General features: G+C 43.9%; 1 protein-coding gene across 2 annotated transcripts; it reads right to left on the bottom strand.

The window, feature by feature from the left end:
- Positions 1–1,188: 1,188 nt before the first annotated feature.
- Positions 1,189–16,536, bottom strand: LOC108708781 (sodium-dependent proline transporter-like). Of its 2 annotated transcripts, XM_041582752.1 has the most exons (15): positions 16,296–16,536; positions 13,256–13,463; positions 12,243–12,374; positions 11,780–11,928; positions 11,481–11,530; positions 9,999–10,137; positions 9,524–9,658; positions 8,516–8,619; positions 7,562–7,686; positions 6,972–7,084; positions 6,017–6,151; positions 5,690–5,789; positions 5,375–5,493; positions 4,613–4,786; positions 1,189–2,986 (listed from the first exon to the last, which is right to left on the bottom strand). In XM_041582752.1, exons 1-15 carry the CDS (start codon positions 16,413–16,415, stop codon positions 2,828–2,830), a joined length of 1,962 nt encoding a protein of 653 aa, XP_041438686.1. In that variant the 5' UTR covers positions 16,416–16,536; the 3' UTR covers positions 1,189–2,827. The 2 variants fall into 2 exon arrangements, with proteins under 2 accessions (XP_041438686.1, XP_041438687.1); XM_041582753.1 differs by lacking the exon at positions 16,296–16,536 and having other exon boundaries at positions 13,242–13,377.
- Between the last annotated feature and the right edge of the window lie 1,484 nt (positions 16,537–18,020).

Below are 18,020 nucleotides of genomic sequence, written 5' to 3'. Positions count from 1 at the left end.
CAGCCACGTCCTGCTCAAGCCTAAAGCTAAGAGAAATGGCGGTTATTCTGGGCTCTGTTTTCAGTCTTTTTCGGGATTTTAAAATAAAAAGTTTTACTTATCCTTTATTCTCCAACATAATGAAAGGAAATAGTAGTTTTTAAGGCATATTGGAAAAGAACCTTTGCAGAAATGTATGCGGCTGACACAATTAGTTCCCAGTTTTCCTACTCCTTGTATAATGATAGAGGGGTAACTGCTGTTCATTTTTACCCTCCTGGCTTGAGTCGGCTGAAAATTACGGTCATCCGTGTGAGGTTGCTCTGCTTAGAAAGTGAAGTTAAGGTGGCCATGGGCAACAGATTTGCTCCATCGGTGCAGTCACCAGTTAAGACCAATTATCCAGCTGTGTGTGAGCAGAGAAGAGTTTTGTGATATTTTTCTAAGCAGAACCACATTACTAGACTTTGCTTTTCTCACTGAATTAATTCCAAATGAACAGCAGGTGGCGATGTTTCAAACATATTATATTGGCATTATTAGGAGATCCCAATGTAAGGAAGTTACCAGGGAACTAATCTTTGTCCTTATATTAAGCCCTAGGAGTCTTTAATCCTTACTTCCTATACAGGTATGGGACCGGTTATCCAGAATGTTAGGGGCCTGGAGTTTTCTGGATAATGGATTTTTCCGTAATTTGGATCTTCATACCTTAAATCTACTAGAAAATCATGTAAATCTTAAATTAACCCAATAGGCTGGTTTTGCTTCCAATAAGGATTAATTATATCTTAGTTGGGATCAAGTACAAGCTACTGGTTTATTATTACACAGAAAAAGGAAATCATTTTTAAAAAATTTGGATAAAAGAGTCTATGGGAGACGGTCTTTCTGTAATTCGGAGCTTTCTGGATAATGGATCCCCTACCTGTAGTACATATCGGAGTGTAAGCTCCTTGGTCAGGTGACTGAACTGAAGTCTTTGCTGTTCAATGGCCGATCCAGGTTGTGTTATTGCCATTATGGGGGCAGGTGACATTTCCATAGGGGAACAAATCCAACCACTCTTTATTTTAAAGAGCCAATACCTTTACTCAGCAATTTCCCATCATTCCTATTAGTTCCTGCCCTCCCCCCTCTCCCCAGTGCAGCCAACAGGGGCAGTTGTTTCTGCCATCACCCTCCTGGGAGAGATCAGAGAGGGAACAGTTTGCGTATTTGCACATTTTATTGATATTAATTGCACATAGAGATGGAAATGTTGCCATGGTGGGACCCATCCTTGTACATATTGTACTGATTGGTCCTGCTGTTTGGTCTGTGGGAGGGGCTTCTGAGGGGTCTCAGTCCATTGGGTATCACTGGAACAGCTCACATTGGCAGATTTGTATTAGAACTTTTGGGTAAAACTCTGCCCTGGAGGTAGGTAACTGTATAACTCATACAAGGGGATTCTGGGATTTTTATGACCTGCTTTACAGGTGGCAATTGGCAGCAGGGAGGGGCACCTCCTGCACCACCAAGTACATGTCCGTCTCATGGATTGGCAGATTCCATTGAAGTCAATAGGAGGTGGAACAGGGGATTTGGGGCATTTCTCCACTGCTGGAAATACACTGGCTATGGAACTGCCGCATGTGGCATTAGCCTCAATCCAGTGGCAATGAAAGAGGACCTATTTGCCCCGGTCTGTAAGAATCATAAAGACCAGGAAGAGACAAATATACTGAAGGGTTTAAAAACAAACTTAGAAACTGTACATTCTACTTACAAAATCAATAAATAATAAGTTGATAGAATCAGTTTACTTCCTTTCAGGTGTTTCAGTAAATAGACTGGCACCGTAACCCGGGCACAAACCAAATGGCGACCAGTGATGAGTTTGTAGCAAATAAAATGGGTAAAGGGAAACATTTGATTGGTGGCCTTGGGTTACTGCACCAGAGCTAATTTGCCCAGTGTTACTATATTGACCCCGTTGCACTTGAGAACTTGCTTTGCCTCAATATTCAGGGGTTTGTTGGGCAGTCGTAACTGCCTGTAGCACCGTATTCTCCTGTTTCAGGTCATGGAAGAGACATGATGCACTTTAATTATAGTTCCAATGGATGATAATAGCAAATGTTCATTCACCAAAAAGCCAGGATCCATCTTAGTGTCCCACCCCTTTGGGGAAGGTGGAGCTTTTCTCGGCACAAGACCAGGAAGTAGAGAAAGGAAGCAGGTAGGTAGTGTTGTCAGGTTTGTAACAATCCACTATAGTTGGTTCCAATGATGTGACTTGGACAGGAATTGGTGCTCCTTGTACAGGTTCTGCTGGTGTCAGTTCCTTGGATGCGCCATTCCCATTTGGTATCGCAAGTCCTGTGTATTCCTGAGTTATAAGCAGAGCTATGATACAATGTGCTGCTCTGACGCTGAGTAATGAGTATCGTTATGGATAAAGAGAAGCTTCTTCTGAGCATGGAGTGGTGCTTCCCCTTGTAATGGCAGCAATGATAACCTTGCGGTGATGCTCTGTCCTATAAGATACCCAGAGGATCATGTAAACAATAGTTCAATGTCTGGTAGGGTAAGTGGGGCCCATCATCAGAACCTCATGGCACTAGAGCTGTTCTACTGCAACTAGAACCAGAACACAATGATGGGCCAAGGATGCAGCTTGCTCATCCCTGAAGGAGACCTGGATATATTTTCTTCTTATGCCTTTACTGGGACCTCAGTACACAGTGGAACCTAATGGTGAAGGCAAGTCCTCTGGTTTCCATGTTCATATTTAATTTAGTCCTAAATGCCTCCTCCTCCTTGTTGGAGTTGTACACTGACTTGCCCTAGGTCCCAATTGCTATCAGTGCTCCAGCATTCCTGCCCCCTGCCATACGGCATCTGAGAAATCCTGCTCTGTCAGATTGACTGTGTAGGGCACATCGATGATGGCACTGCTATGCTCCTGTGGGCTGTTGGCATTGCGCCAGGTGTTTAACGGGCGCAGGGATTTCTTAAATCTCTGTGGGGAATAAAAGGAATACATTAAATCTGGTCAGTTTAAAGTGCCCTTGGGACTTGGTCCAAAACATTAGCCATTACTTTGATATCTCTAGGGTTTCATGCCCGTCTCATGCCAGGGTGATTTTATGGCCATAGTCTGACCATCCAAATCTTGTACAAGGAATGTCTTTATATACTGTAGCCTTATGGTTTGCTTCAATGGAATCAGGGTCAGACCATTATTCTTCCAAGCCTTGTAGTTGGCATTGTGGTCTCTTGGCACCTGTTAAACCAAGACTACTAAATAGTGATGCTTGATTCAACCATCCATCATCCTCCATCCATCATTATCATCCTCCATCCATCATTATCATCCATTTATTAATCCATAATTATCACCATCCTTCATTATTATCATCCTCCATCATTATCATCCTCCATCATTATCCTCCATCATTATCACCATCCTCCATCCATCCATTATAATCATCCTCCATTAATCCATAATTACCACCATCCTCCATCCAACCATCATTATCCTCCATCCATCCATCATTCTCATCATGCTCCGTCCATCATTATCATCCTCCGTCCATCATAAACATCATCATCCTCCATCCATCATTATCACCGTCCTCCATCCATTCATCATTATCACCATCCTCCATCCATCCATCATTATCACCATCCTCCATCCATCCATCATTATCATCCATCATTCTCCGTCCATCATTCTCATCATCATCCTCCTTCCATCATTATCATCATCCTCCATCCATCATTATCATCCTCCGTCTATCATTATCATCATCCATCATAAACATCATCATCATCCTCCATCCATCCATCATTATCACCGTCCTCCCATCATTATCACCATCATTATCACCATCCTCCATCCATCATTATCACCATCCTTCATCCATCATTATCATCCTCCATTAATCCATAATTATCACCATCCTCCATCCAGCCATCATTATCACCATCCTCCATCCATCCATCATTATCATCATCCTCATCCATCCATCATTATCATCCTCCATCCATCCATCATTATCATCCTCCATCCATCCATCATTATCATCCTCCATCCATCCATCATTCTCATCATCCTCCTTCCATCATTATCATCATCCTCCATCCATCCATCATTGTCCTCCATGCATCATTATCATACTCCATTAATCCATAATTATCACCATCCTCCATCCATCATTCTCATCATCCTCCATCCATCATTCTCATTATCCTCCATCCATCCATCATTATCACCATCCTCCATCATCACCCTCCAACCATCATTATCATCATCATCATCCTCTATCCATCATTATCATCATCTTACATCCATCCATTATCATCAGGCTGGGTGCTTATATATACAAGTTAGTAATGAGGAGGAGGTGTCTTATATAGCCACCCCCCCAACCCAATTAGTAGGGTTGTTTGGATACTTTTGACCATATATTATGGGATTGATATTTTGGGACACAGAGACCTTTGGGATCAAGTGCAGACCTAGTACAGTAACATGTGCAGTCAGTATCTCAGGATGAGGTGATTTTCAGCAAACTGGAGCACTGACTGGGGTATAAGATTGGTGATTGCAGTCACTGGGGGGGGATCATAAAAAAATACTCACATCCTTGAGGGTTCCGGTCTCTCTGAATACTGCTACAGTCGCCCAGATTGGGATCTGAATGCAGCAGAGTGTGCCCATACAAATTCCCAGAGCCTTCCCCCAGTGAGGGTACTCGTAGGAGCCATAGTGCAGAGGCGTGTTGTACATCTCCAGGAATATATAGAACAGGATAAACTTGAAAAAGAAGACACACAAATATGTGATGGGAAATAAGAAGAACAGAACTTGTACCACCTTGGCACCCATCAAAGGCAAAGGTGCTGCCAGTTATACCAGGGATGTACCAAATCTTCCACAAAATATTTCTGTGTTCTATAAAGCATCATGGGTCATGACTGTAATCCCTTGTCTTTATTAGAGGTGCATCAAACTCATCATTTCTGAACTTTTTTCAGAATTGTTTCAGTTGATTCAGTGATTTAATGTCACATGACTTGAACAAGCACTATTCAGCCAATAAATCATGAGCTTGATCAAAAGTCCAAACTGAATCCTGGATTCCCTGCATCCCTCCTTTTATTAAAGCCCTGTCAGTGCTTGGGAGGAGGCCCCACGGCCCATAACCCTCTATAGAACACGAGACAGACACAGAAAATGCACCACCCAGACAGCCAGTGCCATCATTCATTCAGAGATGACATTGGCACATTAACCAGAATAATTTTTTTTTAGGGGAGAGGGGACTTAATGCTAATGCCCTCTTTGTACCTGCCTTTAACCCCCCCTGCAGGGTTAGTGCCCATTGTATTGAGACCTACTTACCAGTAATAGGAGAGGGGTAATGAACGCCCAGCAGGCTTTGAAGTACCACAGGACTTTAGTGCACCAGGGGGGACACCTGCACACCATGTCCACTATGTCCTGGCAAAACTGGTTGACACCTTGAGATGAGAGAAGTAAAATGCATTATTAATAGTCTGTTTGACCAAATAATTATTTGGGTTTTACATCAAGACTACTTCACTCTATGGGGCAGGCTAAGGTAAAGCAATGGTAATATAGTGATATAGACAATACCTAATTAAATTAAGAGAATGCAGTACCAGCCAGATCAGTAGGGGGCGCTGCTGAACTCACCATAAAAGAAAGAGATTCCAAGGCACATGAACAGGGCAATGATGATGAGGCCAAAACTTGTGCTGTACGAGTCTATGAGAGTGAACCAGTATATTCCTCCCTGTGAGGCAAGAATAGAAGGGTAGTAAGAAGGATGGAGATCAAGTCATTAGCTGCTCTTGTATCTCCCAAGATCCTTTGCCATTATACAGTATGTAGGTGATACTGTATGTGCCTCTCTTAGCAATGTATGGAAAACCAAAATAATTTAATTGAATGCATCTCTGCTGAGACACAAATTCATTTCATGGAATTTGGGAAGAAGGAAATATCCCCCCTGATCCTTACCTGAGTGATGAGTAGGAGCCCCAGCAGGTAGAAGCAAAAGCAGAGGATGCCCAGAAATATAGTTTTCTTTTTCCAGTCTCGCAGAGATGGGATCTCATCTAGTATGGCTGTCGTGATCCCCTCCATGTTCCCAAACTGTGGGGGGAGACAATACTAACCATGTTAGTATGTAGTCTATAGAGGAGCAATTGCACAACCTTGCCAGGAGAGGGCAGCCTAGGCAGGCGTGTAATTCCCTATCCATTCCCAGGCAGCAGGCCAAGAGAACAGATGGGATTCCCTTCCAGTCTAAAGAGTTGTGGTATGAAATAATAGCTATGCTATGAGGCCTCGTCTACTCCATGCCCCGATACACCATGCCCCCTCTAATCCATGCCCCAGCTACTCCATGCCCCCTGCTACTCCATGCCCCCTGCTACTCCTTTCCCACACTATTCCATGCCTCCAGTTTCTTAGCTGAGGCTTCCTCCCATGGCACTGCATCTATACCCAAATACCAGTGCATTTGGGAATATATTCAGGTGTAAGAAATATATTGCACTTTCCTCATTTGTGATAAACCATTTTTTCAAAAATATATTATATATATATCCGCTGTGGTGCTCGAGGTGCTTGTTAGTCACAAACTCCCCATTGGCCAAGAGCTCAGCCAGGTGATGGAGCCTGTGGAAGGTGATGTAGGCCGCAGGCAACCTCTAAATCATGGCGTGCTGCTGCCTGTACTTGCTTAGCATCTTTACAACACGTATTCTTTATAGCAAATGGTGAAATGAAGCCTGAGGACATGTTCCAGAGAATGTGAGGAGCATGTCTAGAACATCAGATGGTACCAGAAAGAAAATAAAGTGATTGGTTACAACGAGCAGCCAATAGCCACCCTACTTCTATTGCCACATTTCGTAGTTGAGAGCCACAACTCTCGGACCTGATGATACCACCTCAGCCGTGCATTTACCAGAGTGTCTACTCCCAAGGTGAACAACATCAGGAAGAACAGGATAGACCAAAACACTGAGCCTGGCAGCAGAGCAAGAGCTTCTGGGTAAGCTACAAAAGCCAAACCCGGACCTATGAGGATGAGGGACAGAGTGAGAGGAATGTTAGGAATTTGTCCGTGGTTATTTCCCCTACTGCTTCTGTCTATAGACTTGATGCACATAGGGGTCTCTATGTGCCAATGTGGATCTACTGCTGGGGTCCCATTAAAGTCCATGCAAGGAAAGGTTGCCCCAAGATCACCCCATAACTAACAGTGTTAAGTATCAAAGGAATAGTAATGTGTGCTGGAAAGTCATGACCGTTTCTTGGGCATTCGTGACCTTAAAGGGCCAGTACAGTGACAGGGGGAGGGGCAAGTTTACCATATCATGATCTAAGAGGAAACAATTGTACCAAGTCTCCATAAACCTCTGTGCTATGGACTCTGTGCTAAGGGGGCAGTACTGATCATTTCACCTGAAAAAATAAACATTACTGTCCCTTTGTCCCCTCAGAGTCCAAATGACTCAATTGGTCGTCAGAAAGAATCATAAAAATCCCACTTACCGGAATCCGCCACCTCTCCCACTGGCACCCCCTTTTTCCAGGCCATATGGCCCAACACAGAGAAAATGGCAAAGCCGGCAAAGAAGCTTGTGGAGCAGTTCCCAATGGCGATGACCAACGTGTCTCTGTGGGGACAGAGTAAACAGAACTTGCAATATATTTCTTAACCTGTGTCATATACAGGAAGGTGCCGTCTACAGATGGAGCAGATATAAACCGCAAACAGATCACCACACAACAACACTGTGCAAAATGACACTAGTGTGAGCCATAAAGCACCCTTAATAAAGCACCCCTCATCTGAAGTTATATCAATCACTTTATGATTCTATGAGTTCCATCTACTGACTATAGAGAATTCCCAAGGTATGTCAAGCTCTCCCATAGGGCACAGAGTTTCCCTTGCAGAGCCCTGTGGTGGCCAATAGCAGCATCTCACTGATTACAAGATTAGCTTTCAGGTCTGTATTTAAGAGATTGGATTAGATGGAGCAAAACATTCTGGTAAAACAGGTAAAGAAGGTAATTCCTTCCATTACGGAGAGCTGCTGCACACACAGTCCTGGGGCCCGTCCATGTAAACATAATCCTTCCAACACAATTAGACCTTAGTAGAAAACAAACATTTCTGTGGCAGTGGATCAAGAACTCCTAGTAGAGCATGTCCACAGTCCTGCCGACTACGCCACATACGAAGCACATATTTTATTTTTCATGTTAATTATTATAAAGTTATTCTCCCAACATAAGAATTTTATCGCATAACAATCCTCCATATTATTTCCCCAATACAGGTGTCAGACTTACTGGTCTGTAAATAGTCAAATGTACATATTTTTTAAATTTTGAAATGGCATATGTTTTTCATCATTGCCTTGACACCATAATTGCTTTAATTTGTGTTTTCCTTTGTTGTCCTGTAATGTATCTGACCATAAGCTCTTCAACACTCACCTGATAACATTATTATCAAACTTATTGTAGGAAGCCATGGAAAGCAGCCCCCCAAATCCAATCCCGAGGGAGTAAAAGATCTGTGAAGCTGCATCATTCCACACCTGATGGGAAAGGAGAGGTGAGTGGGGGGAAAGGCTTGAAAGTAGAGTAATGGGGCAGCACATATTGGAATCATGTCTGGCCACGGTTGGGCAGTGGAGATGGTAGGATGGCTAGATGGCAGTGTATTTGGGGGTATCTATAGGGTTTCCAAAGTACAACCCCAAAAACAACGTTTTTTCTTTCCCTAATGTGCCAAGCCTGCATCTCCCAATGCATTTTTGGGTAATGTAGTTTTTGTTTAACAGTTTGGCAACTGCCAAGTTTAATTTAAGACTACAATACCCAGCATGCAATTGTGTAGAAGTTGGAGTTACCATATTTTGGGCTCTGTCTCCCATCACTCTTAAGCATTCTCGCATTTTCCTGTGACTTTCCCCAATTTCAGACAATTTTGGTGCAAAAATCTGCTGGCCACCAAAATGTCTAGAGGTTGACCTGTATTAGCAATGTTTTTTGAAATTTTTTATTTATTTAGAACTTATGGGACCCCTATACCTCCTGGGCCCCCTCTGTACTTACGCCCCTGGCGACGGGTGATTCTGTACCGTTTTGCTTCATGGAAAAATTTGCGAAACAATGAAAATTTTAAAAATACTTTTTTCACATATATTCATTTATTTTTTAGATTTTTTTTTCACTGCACATAATGTGCTATTTTGGGCTACTTTTGAAGTGCTAGTTTTGGGCTGGTTTTGTAGCCGACTTTTGCTGGTTTTGAAAATTAGACCGGCAACCCTGGGGGAGAGGCAATATCTGTAGAGCAGACCCAGAAATCCAGGCCCTCCTGCAATGGCAATGCTTCCTCTATAGTTACACCACTGGATGTGGTTTGGGTATGGGGTTTCAGGGCAATGGATATTGGGTGATTCCATGATCAGTGGGGATTGGGAGGGCATGCAATACCTGAGCACTTTGTAGTCTCTTCCAATCAGCTGTCAGGTAGAATTTCACACCATCTATGGAGCCTTCCAGTGTGGCCCCTCTTATAAGCAGCACAATGATGACAAAGTAGGGGAACGTGGCAGTGAAATAGACAACCTGCAGGTGAAAAGGATATCACTTAAGTATTGGGAATCTGAAGTTCTGCTTGTGTCTACAGTCTGGAGCAAGGGCTGGTGTCAGAACCTTAAGATGTGGCCCAGTTGGGCTAAATGTCCCTTTATCTCACTGTACAGAAATGAATAGGATATAACACTCCTACACATAAATCAGCCAAATCACTATCCCAATGTGAGTAACAGATGGACATTTACACTATGTGCTGCCGAATTGGCTCTAGTTCATTATTCTCTTATTTACTGGAGTAAATGTATAGTGAGTCAGACTCTAGCTCCCCCCAATGAGTAGGTCTCAGGGATGAGGGGTAGTGAGGACTTACCTTGCCAGAGCTATGGATGCCCTTCAGCATGCAGAGGAAGATGATGATCCAGGCTGCCAACAAACACAGCGCCAATTCCCATCGGACTGGACCCGGGTCATCCAGGCCACTGCTGTGCACGACTCCCAGGACTTTCTCACTGCAGGTCACATGGAAAGAGACAGTTAGGCACCTCCTCATTTTTCTACATGGAGCCCCAGTCCAAAGAGAAAGGTTGGGGCATCTAATGACTTTAAAGGAGAAGGAAACACCGTGGGCGCAAAAACCCTCCCCTGTGTTGCTTCCCCTCCCTCCTCCCCCCTGGCCTACCTGTCCCACTGGGCAAATGCCCCTAACTTGTTACTTACCCCTCTGCGCAGGTCCAGTCCACGGAGTTCACAGACGGCATCTTTTCCCAAGCGATCTTCTTCCTGCTTTGACCGGCGTTTTTGGCGCATGCGCAGTAGGAGCATTTTGCCAGTACGGATCTACTGCGCATGCGCCAAAAGTCACGAAAACTTCGTGACTTTTGGCGCATGCGCAGTAGATCCGTACCGGTGAAATGCTCCTACTGCGCATGTGCCAGAAACGCTGGTCAAAGCAGGAAGAAGGTCGCTTGGGAAAAGAGGGTTTTTGCACCCAGGGGATTTCCTTCTCCTTTAACCCAATAAGGGGAGGGCAGTGGATGGGACTAGGACACTCTGAAGGAAGCTAACAGGGGGCGGCGCAGGAAGTCTGCAACTGAAATAGTGGGTGGGACCAGAACACACAATGGCAGTTAGCAGGGGGAGGAGCAAGAAGTCTTTAAAGGGGAACTATTGCAAAAATGAAAATTTAACAGTAATCTTCATCTTACTGGAATAAGAAACTTTCTAAATACAACCTATTAAATATTCTACATTGTTTTTGAAATAATCAAGTTTATCTTCACTATTCCTCTCTCGGCATCTGTTTCTGAGAGAGGGATGGTGAAGATAACTTGATATTTAAATGATTATATTTAGAATGTTTCTTATTTCAGTATAAGGAAGCTTGTAATAAATTTTAATTTTCACTATAGTTCCCCTTTAACTGAAGCAGTGGGTGGGACTTCAAAGCAGTGACGGCAGCTTACAGGGGCAAGAAGCTTAATTCCAGGGCTGGGTGGGGCATAGCCCATGTGCAATGCAAATACACACATATATATAGTGAATAAAGTACCCCCTCTTGTAAAATATAAGGATATTATAAGTTACCGAGGAGTTTCATGACCATATAAAAACACGAGGCCGAAGGCCTCCTCATATTTTACAACTGGGGGTACTTTATTAATTATAATACACAAATTTTAGTGAGTCATGTGACAGAAATTACATCACTACTCACCGTTTATAACTGATGACATCACTACTCACCGTTTATAAGGATATAATTTACAAGATATTCATGGCTTTTGTGTATTATATATGTATTCACACACACATACATATACATAATGTGTACTTTCCTTGTTATTATACTCACTTCCAGAAGGCTTCTGTTGCGCTGAACTTTGAGCCATTGCTTGAGACATTCTGCAAAAAAGACAGATTTCAGATCAGACACTGTGCCCAGCAGTGCAGGAAAGTGAGCAGCAATAGTAGTGACTACACACTGTACTAATGTGCAAATCCATTCCTGGCCTCACGTCTGCTGAAGATCAGTGGGAAGGTCTGAATGACTGGTGTCCAGTAATAGAAGGGTAATACTCCGGGGGCAGTTATTTGGCTTTGGGATAATATTGTGCCCTCTGGGCCATTATACAGCCCCCAATTTGTCCTCACCTGGCAGAGCTGGGAGTACAGGGGCGATTCACAGGACCAGGGCAGGGGGCTCTGGAAGGACTGACCCAGGTAAAAGAAAGTCCAGGCAATAATAACGTTATAATAAAGGGAGACCAGAGTCGATACCAGGAGCATCCCGATGCCGATCCCTAAGGGAGATAAAGTTATTGTGAGAGGAGAACAGGGAAGAAAATATTATATAATATTAATGATAAACATGATTTGCCGGATAAAACTGCCCAGGATTTGGGTCAAATAATCTTGTATCAGGCCAGTGATCCAATCACAACAGGGACCTATGCAGATCCATCAGGAAAAGGACCAATCAAAACTGAGTGATCCCCAAACAGACAGGAGTCAAGGTGTAGGTTTGGCTGGGGACAGACTGACCGGACAGTGTCCTACTACTCCTACTAGTCCCACTGCTGGTGCACTTGTACATAGTTGTGTCTATTGGTCGTACCTTTAAGGATGGGGCAACACTTCCACACTGTTATGGGTCCAGCGGCTCCATATTGGCCCAAACTCAGCTCCATGAGGAAGAGTGGGAGCCCAGTGAAGAACAGCATGATTGAGTAAGGGATGAGGAAGGCTCCTAGGGACAGAGAGCAAACTGCAATGAGTCCATGTATCTCCCAGTCTGTGAACTGGGCAGCACCAATAACAAAAGCAATGGGGTAGAACAAGGACAAGGTACAGTAAGTAGCAGAGTCTGAGCAGAATGGCAGAACTATAAGAGGAGTGGCGCATGAGCAGTAGCGCAAGACTATATCAAACTGGGTATGAGTAGTAGGGCTGTAATACAGCAAATAGTAAGGCTCTAGTATAGCAAATAGTAAGGCTGTAATACTGCAATTTGTAAGGCTGTGGTATAACAAATAGTAAGGCTCTAGTATAGCAAATAGTAAGGCTCTGGTATAGCAAACAGTAAGACTCTAATATAGCAAATAGTAAGGCTCTAGTATGGCAAACAGTAAGGCTCTAGTATAGCAAACAGTAAAGCTCTAGTATAGCAAACAGTAAGGCTGTGTTATAGCAAATAGTAAGGCTGTGGTATAGCAAATAGTAAGGCTGTGGTATAGCAAATAGTAAGGCTGTGGAATAGCACATAGTAAGGCTCTAGTATAGCAAATAGTAAGGCTCTAGTATAGCACAAACAGTAAGGCTCTGGTATAGCAAACAGTAAGGCTGTGGTATAGCAAATAGTAAGGCTCTAGTATAGCAAATAGTAAGGCTCTAGTATAGCAAATAGTAAGGCTTTAGTATAGCAAATAGTAAAGCTCTAGTATAGCAAATAGTAAGGCTCTAGTATAGCAAAAAGTAAGGCTCTAGTATAGCAAATAGTAAGGCTTTAGTATAGCAAATAGTAAAGCTCTAGTATAGCAAATAGTAAGGCTCTAGTATAGCAAACAGTAAGGCTGTAGTACAGCAAATAGTAAGGCAGAAGTATGTCAGGTAGTACATTTTGGAGCTCACCTCCCCCATTACGGTAGCAGAGATAGGGGAACCTCCAGACATTGCCCAGTCCCACACAATATCCAATACAGGAGAGCAGGAACTCGTACTTCCCTCCCCAGGTCTCACGAGTTGGCCCAGAGGGTGTGGGGGGCGCCTGCTCGGTGGATCTTTGGGTTTGGAGGTTGGTCCCATCTTGGGAGATGCCAGACTCTAATCCAGGGGCATCCTGGGAAAGGGAGAGGAGGGTAAAACTCAAAATAACCCCCAATAAGATCAATACATTTTTTGGATACAAAAGTAACGTAAAAAACCCACAAAACCAAACAGCGCCCCACACTACGGCAGGTAAGGGGGGTCGGGAGCAAGAGGTGGGGGTTCTTGGGGTGCAGCATCTTGAAATCTGTATCAGAGAGTAACCCCCACCCTTTCTCAGGGATGTTATTTTGGGGGCTCATCCCGTCACCCCCATATTTATATATAAATGAGGTTCAGAAATGTTCATTTATCAAGTTCCCATTTCTGCTGAAATCTCACCCATTCCCTGAGTCTCCCAATGTTATTCCCAGTATAGGAGGTGCTATGGTCCAGTGTAACCCCTGATTTGTGGGGTGCAGTCCCCCCCACCAGACTGAGACACCCAATAAAAGGGCCCATATACTCCAAGGCCAGAAATCACTGACTGGATTAATTGGAGAAAGGAGTTGTTAAATTGGGGGGCTGTCCCCATTGTGTCTCACAGCAGTGACCGGGGTCCCAGATTTGGGGAACAGAGGGCATGGCCCCCCCAGGATCTAACGGCTGCTTCAGCAATGTTACATTGTACTTGCCTGAGAACTGGTCGGCCCCTGGGCCAATTCCCTCATGTGGCCCAATAACAAATCTTATTCTCTGGGATATTTTGTATCAAACGCATAAACCTGACAGTTTGTTTTTGTGAATTTGTTTCTGGTCCAAAACCTTAATCCTGACACTTTGTGGGACCCCCGATTTGCCTCGGGTTGTTCAGACGACACTTGTGCAACACAATTACACACCCACGGGAGTCACTGACCCACCTGAACTGGTCACTGGAAGGGTTAAAATCCCCAGAAATCCTGGAACAAGGAGGTGCAGCTTCTCTATCTGTCAGCGCTGAGCTGATTCCTGGAACATTTCCACTCCCTCCCGGCAGCACAAAGACTTCCCTGGAAATTCACTTTATTCTGACTCCAGCCCATAGGGACACTGGAATCCAAGCACAGAACCAGCCACACCCAGAAACGCTTCCTAGTCTGGACCCGAATTCCCACCACATTCCCAGTATGGCAGCTTCCACTTATATTCAATTATGCAATGGACAGGAAACCTACACCCCTGTGTTACTGCATCTGTACAGGTTTATTTACCCTCTAACTCCTCCTTCACCCTGAGTTTCAGCGGGACAAGAATGTACAGATCTGTCTGGTTGCTAGGGCCAGTTATACTAGCAACCCTAAAGCAAGCAGAGTAGACATCACACATTGTAACTGTAACAAGCAGCATTGGAAAAGGAGGGGTGTTGGCTGGAGGAGACTTGCTATATTGTTTCTGTAGTCAGACAAGCAGTGAAGGGAAGAGCAGGAGACATTTATTTATAACTCAACCTTTCCTTGTTTATCATTTGGGCAGATGGATTCTTTAAAGGTTAATGACTGGAATGATAATTATTAATTGCGCTGTGATAGGGCAGTTCCAAGATTCCCGGCCTATTATATTATATTACGCACGGAGGGGCGGGATTATTGCCTGCAGCACTGGGTTAATGACACATCCATTCAGTCCTTCCAGCTGTGCCAGAACTACATTTCCCAGCATCCCCTGACAGAAAGGTGTAGTTCAGCAGGATATTAGATGCTAAAACCCCAGGGTTTCTGACTATAACTGGGTCGGGGCCGAGAGCAGTGTGTTCTGTTCAGCCCAGTGGGTCGTGCGAGTCACAGCAAGTGCAGCTTCTGTGTTTATAGAAAATATGCCCTTTAATACCCCCCCCTGCCGGCTCAAGGTTTCTCCCTGCACAAAGAGCTAAATGAGGAAGCGGTTGCACCCAAACTGCCACTTATAGCAGCTTATTTATAGCCCTGTAGGGACAGGCGGATCCTCTTCATGTACAGACTCACAGACATGTATCACACACCCAAGTGTAATCCACACATGACACTGACTGACCCCTATACTCCTCTCATTAGACTGCAACCTGTATGGCAGCTCCCGCTCACATGTACATACACAGAGAATGAATGTTCTGGGCTCCGGGGCCTATACAACAATAGATACAACGTTACACACCGTGTGGGAGAAGTGATTCCTCAATGATTACATTTTAACTGCTGGGCCCCCCAAACCCCTCTCATTCCCTCTCTCTTGGTCTGTCTCTCACTGGGCTTCTCATTTCTGTCTGTCACATCTGCTTGTTTTCTCACTCACTGTCTCAAACTCTATTTCCTTCTGTCTCTCTCTCATTCTCTTTACCTCTGTCTCTTTCCCTCCCTCTCTCTTCTGTCTCATTCTCTCTCATTCTCTTTCCCTCTCTCATTCTCTCTCTCCTGTCTCTTTCCCTCCCTCTCTCTTCTGTCTCATTCTCGCTATTTCTGATTCTCTTTCCCTCTCTCAGTCTCTCATTCTCTCTTTCTCGATCTGATTCTCTTTCAGTCTGTCATTCTCTCTCTCTCTATGATTCTCTTTCCCTCTCTCATTCTCTCTTCTAACTCATAGTCTTTCTCTTTACCATCATCTCTTTCCCTCTCTCTTCTGTCTCATTCTCTCTCTCTCATTCTCTTCACCTGTCTCATTCTCTCTCTCATTCTCTCTCTCTCTCTCATTCTCTCTCTCTCTCATTCTCTCTCTCTCTCTCTCTCTCTCATTTTCTTTCTCTCTCTGATTCTCTTCACCTCTGTCTCATTCTCTCTCTCTCTCTCATTCTCTCTCTCATTGTTCCAACTGTCTGGGGGGTAAATGTTGGGGCAGAATCAGAATCAGCAGCAGTTGGTTATGTCTGTTCCCCATTCATTCCCGCCCCTCCCCCAGTCTCCCATTGACTTACCTGGGCTGTGTCTGGACTTGCTGCCCCCTCTCCCCCCTCGTTCCCATAATTCTGCATTTGTGCTCCTGGGGGGTCTCCCTTCTGTAGCCCCTCACTCCATTGCTCTGAGGGAAACTTCATAGGAAGGAGGGTGAGTGGAGGTCCCTGGAGCTCAGTTTGTTTCTCTTCCAGCAAAGGCGCACGACACACACACACAGCAATACCTGGGCCAGGTGAGCTAAGCCCCGCCCAGCCTCCTATGTCATCACCATGTCCCTATGGCAACAGGACTCACCCAACCTGAAATGTCACTCACAGTTAGACTGGGTGGGATTTCAGAACTGTCTGTAATACAGTATATATATATATATAAAAAAACAAGGGAAGGTTTAGTAGCAGTATGCACAAAATGTCGTTGTCTTAAAAATGTCGTTGTCTTAAATATATTGATAATGGGTTGAGTGCAGAGGACCTCTTGTAGTTGACTATATATATATATATATATATATATATAGGTGCAGAACTATCTGTGTATATACAGTGTATATGTATTTATAGGTGCAGAACTGAGCTGCCTGGTACCTAAGGGAGACTTGTTCTTCTACAACTATGTACCCAATGCCTGTGTCTTATTTCATTTAATGGGAAAGAAGAATTATTGCAGGAAAAGTCCAGAGGCTTTAAAGGCTGCAGTACCACTTTTCACCTGTTGGTAGAATCCAATGCCTTCCCTAGGCAGCAATAGAACAGCGCCTCTCATATCTACATCAATGATATATATAATACTAGCATGGGATTCTAACAATAGCCCTAAGGTTTGTGAAGCTTTACTTCCCCTTTAAGGACTTCCCCATATCCAGGATGACATGCTGCTACCATTATAAATAAAATATGCTGTACCCCAACTCATTACACCTGTATATATCACTGGGTTCAGGGAGTTATAAACATGGGGTTCCGAGACTCCAGGGTCTTTCCCAGCACCAATCCCCTCCCTTGTGTCTTCAGTGGCCAATGAGGAAATTCCCAGTATTCTCAGACAGCCAAGTGTATGCTGGGATTTATAGTTCATTACAGTAGGTGCAGAGTACTATAATAATGTGTTTCTGCTCCATGGCACATTCTGGCACTGGGGGTAGTGGTTAAATGGCATTTCTGGGGCATATTTCACTATATATAAATATATTTAACAGTATGGCAGCTCCTACTAATACTGATAAATACAAACTGGCAGAGAAGTGACTCTTTGGCAAATGGGTTTTACTGAATATTTTGAATATATATTGAGTAATATAAGATATAATGTATATTCTATTTATAAGTAGTTTCCCATTAAATCAGAGAGTCAGGTGTATCTCTATAGTCAGGTCTGATACAATACAGAGACAATGGGGCAGACGCAAGGGGCACGTCATTACTTCATTGTAAAGAAACATATTGTAACCTGATATATTTCCTTATACCTAGTCACACAACTGGTTTCATCCATAAGCAGATGTCACCTGAATATCAGCCACTCGCTAAAAAGGCATCCGACCCTTCCTTGTACCTCTCTAATGTATCTGTCTGTACAACTGATTCCCACAACTTCTCAACTCTCCCTGTAACAACCCGTTCCCTCCTTAACATGGAACCTCCTTTCCGAATCTCATCTTACCCAATCTTTCCCCATAACTGATCCCTTCCATTCCCTTTATCAGTATAGTCGCTTTTCTCTGTACTTTCTCTATTTCATTACTGTCCCCC

The sequence above is a fragment of the Xenopus laevis genome, chromosome 2L, assembly GCF_017654675.1.
Source record: "Xenopus laevis strain J_2021 chromosome 2L, Xenopus_laevis_v10.1, whole genome shotgun sequence".
In the NCBI taxonomy this organism is placed as follows: domain Eukaryota; kingdom Metazoa; phylum Chordata; class Amphibia; order Anura; family Pipidae; genus Xenopus; species Xenopus laevis.
The sequence above is the reverse complement of the archived record's forward strand: the minus strand, read 5'-3'. Positions and strand labels throughout refer to the sequence as shown.

Coding starts and splice junctions, on each gene's coding strand:
- LOC108708781 (XM_041582752.1), bottom strand. CDS start 16,415: ATGAAGTTTCCCTCAGAGCAATGGAGTGAGGGGCTACAGAAGGGAGAC. Junction 12,375..13,255: donor CTGCTACCGTAATGGGGGAG/GTGAGCTCCAAA, acceptor CTCTGTCCCTAG/GAGCCTTCCTCATCCCTTAC. Junction 11,929..12,242: donor GTGTTGCCCCATCCTTAAAG/GTACGACCAATA, acceptor TATCTCCCTTAG/GGATCGGCATCGGGATGCTC.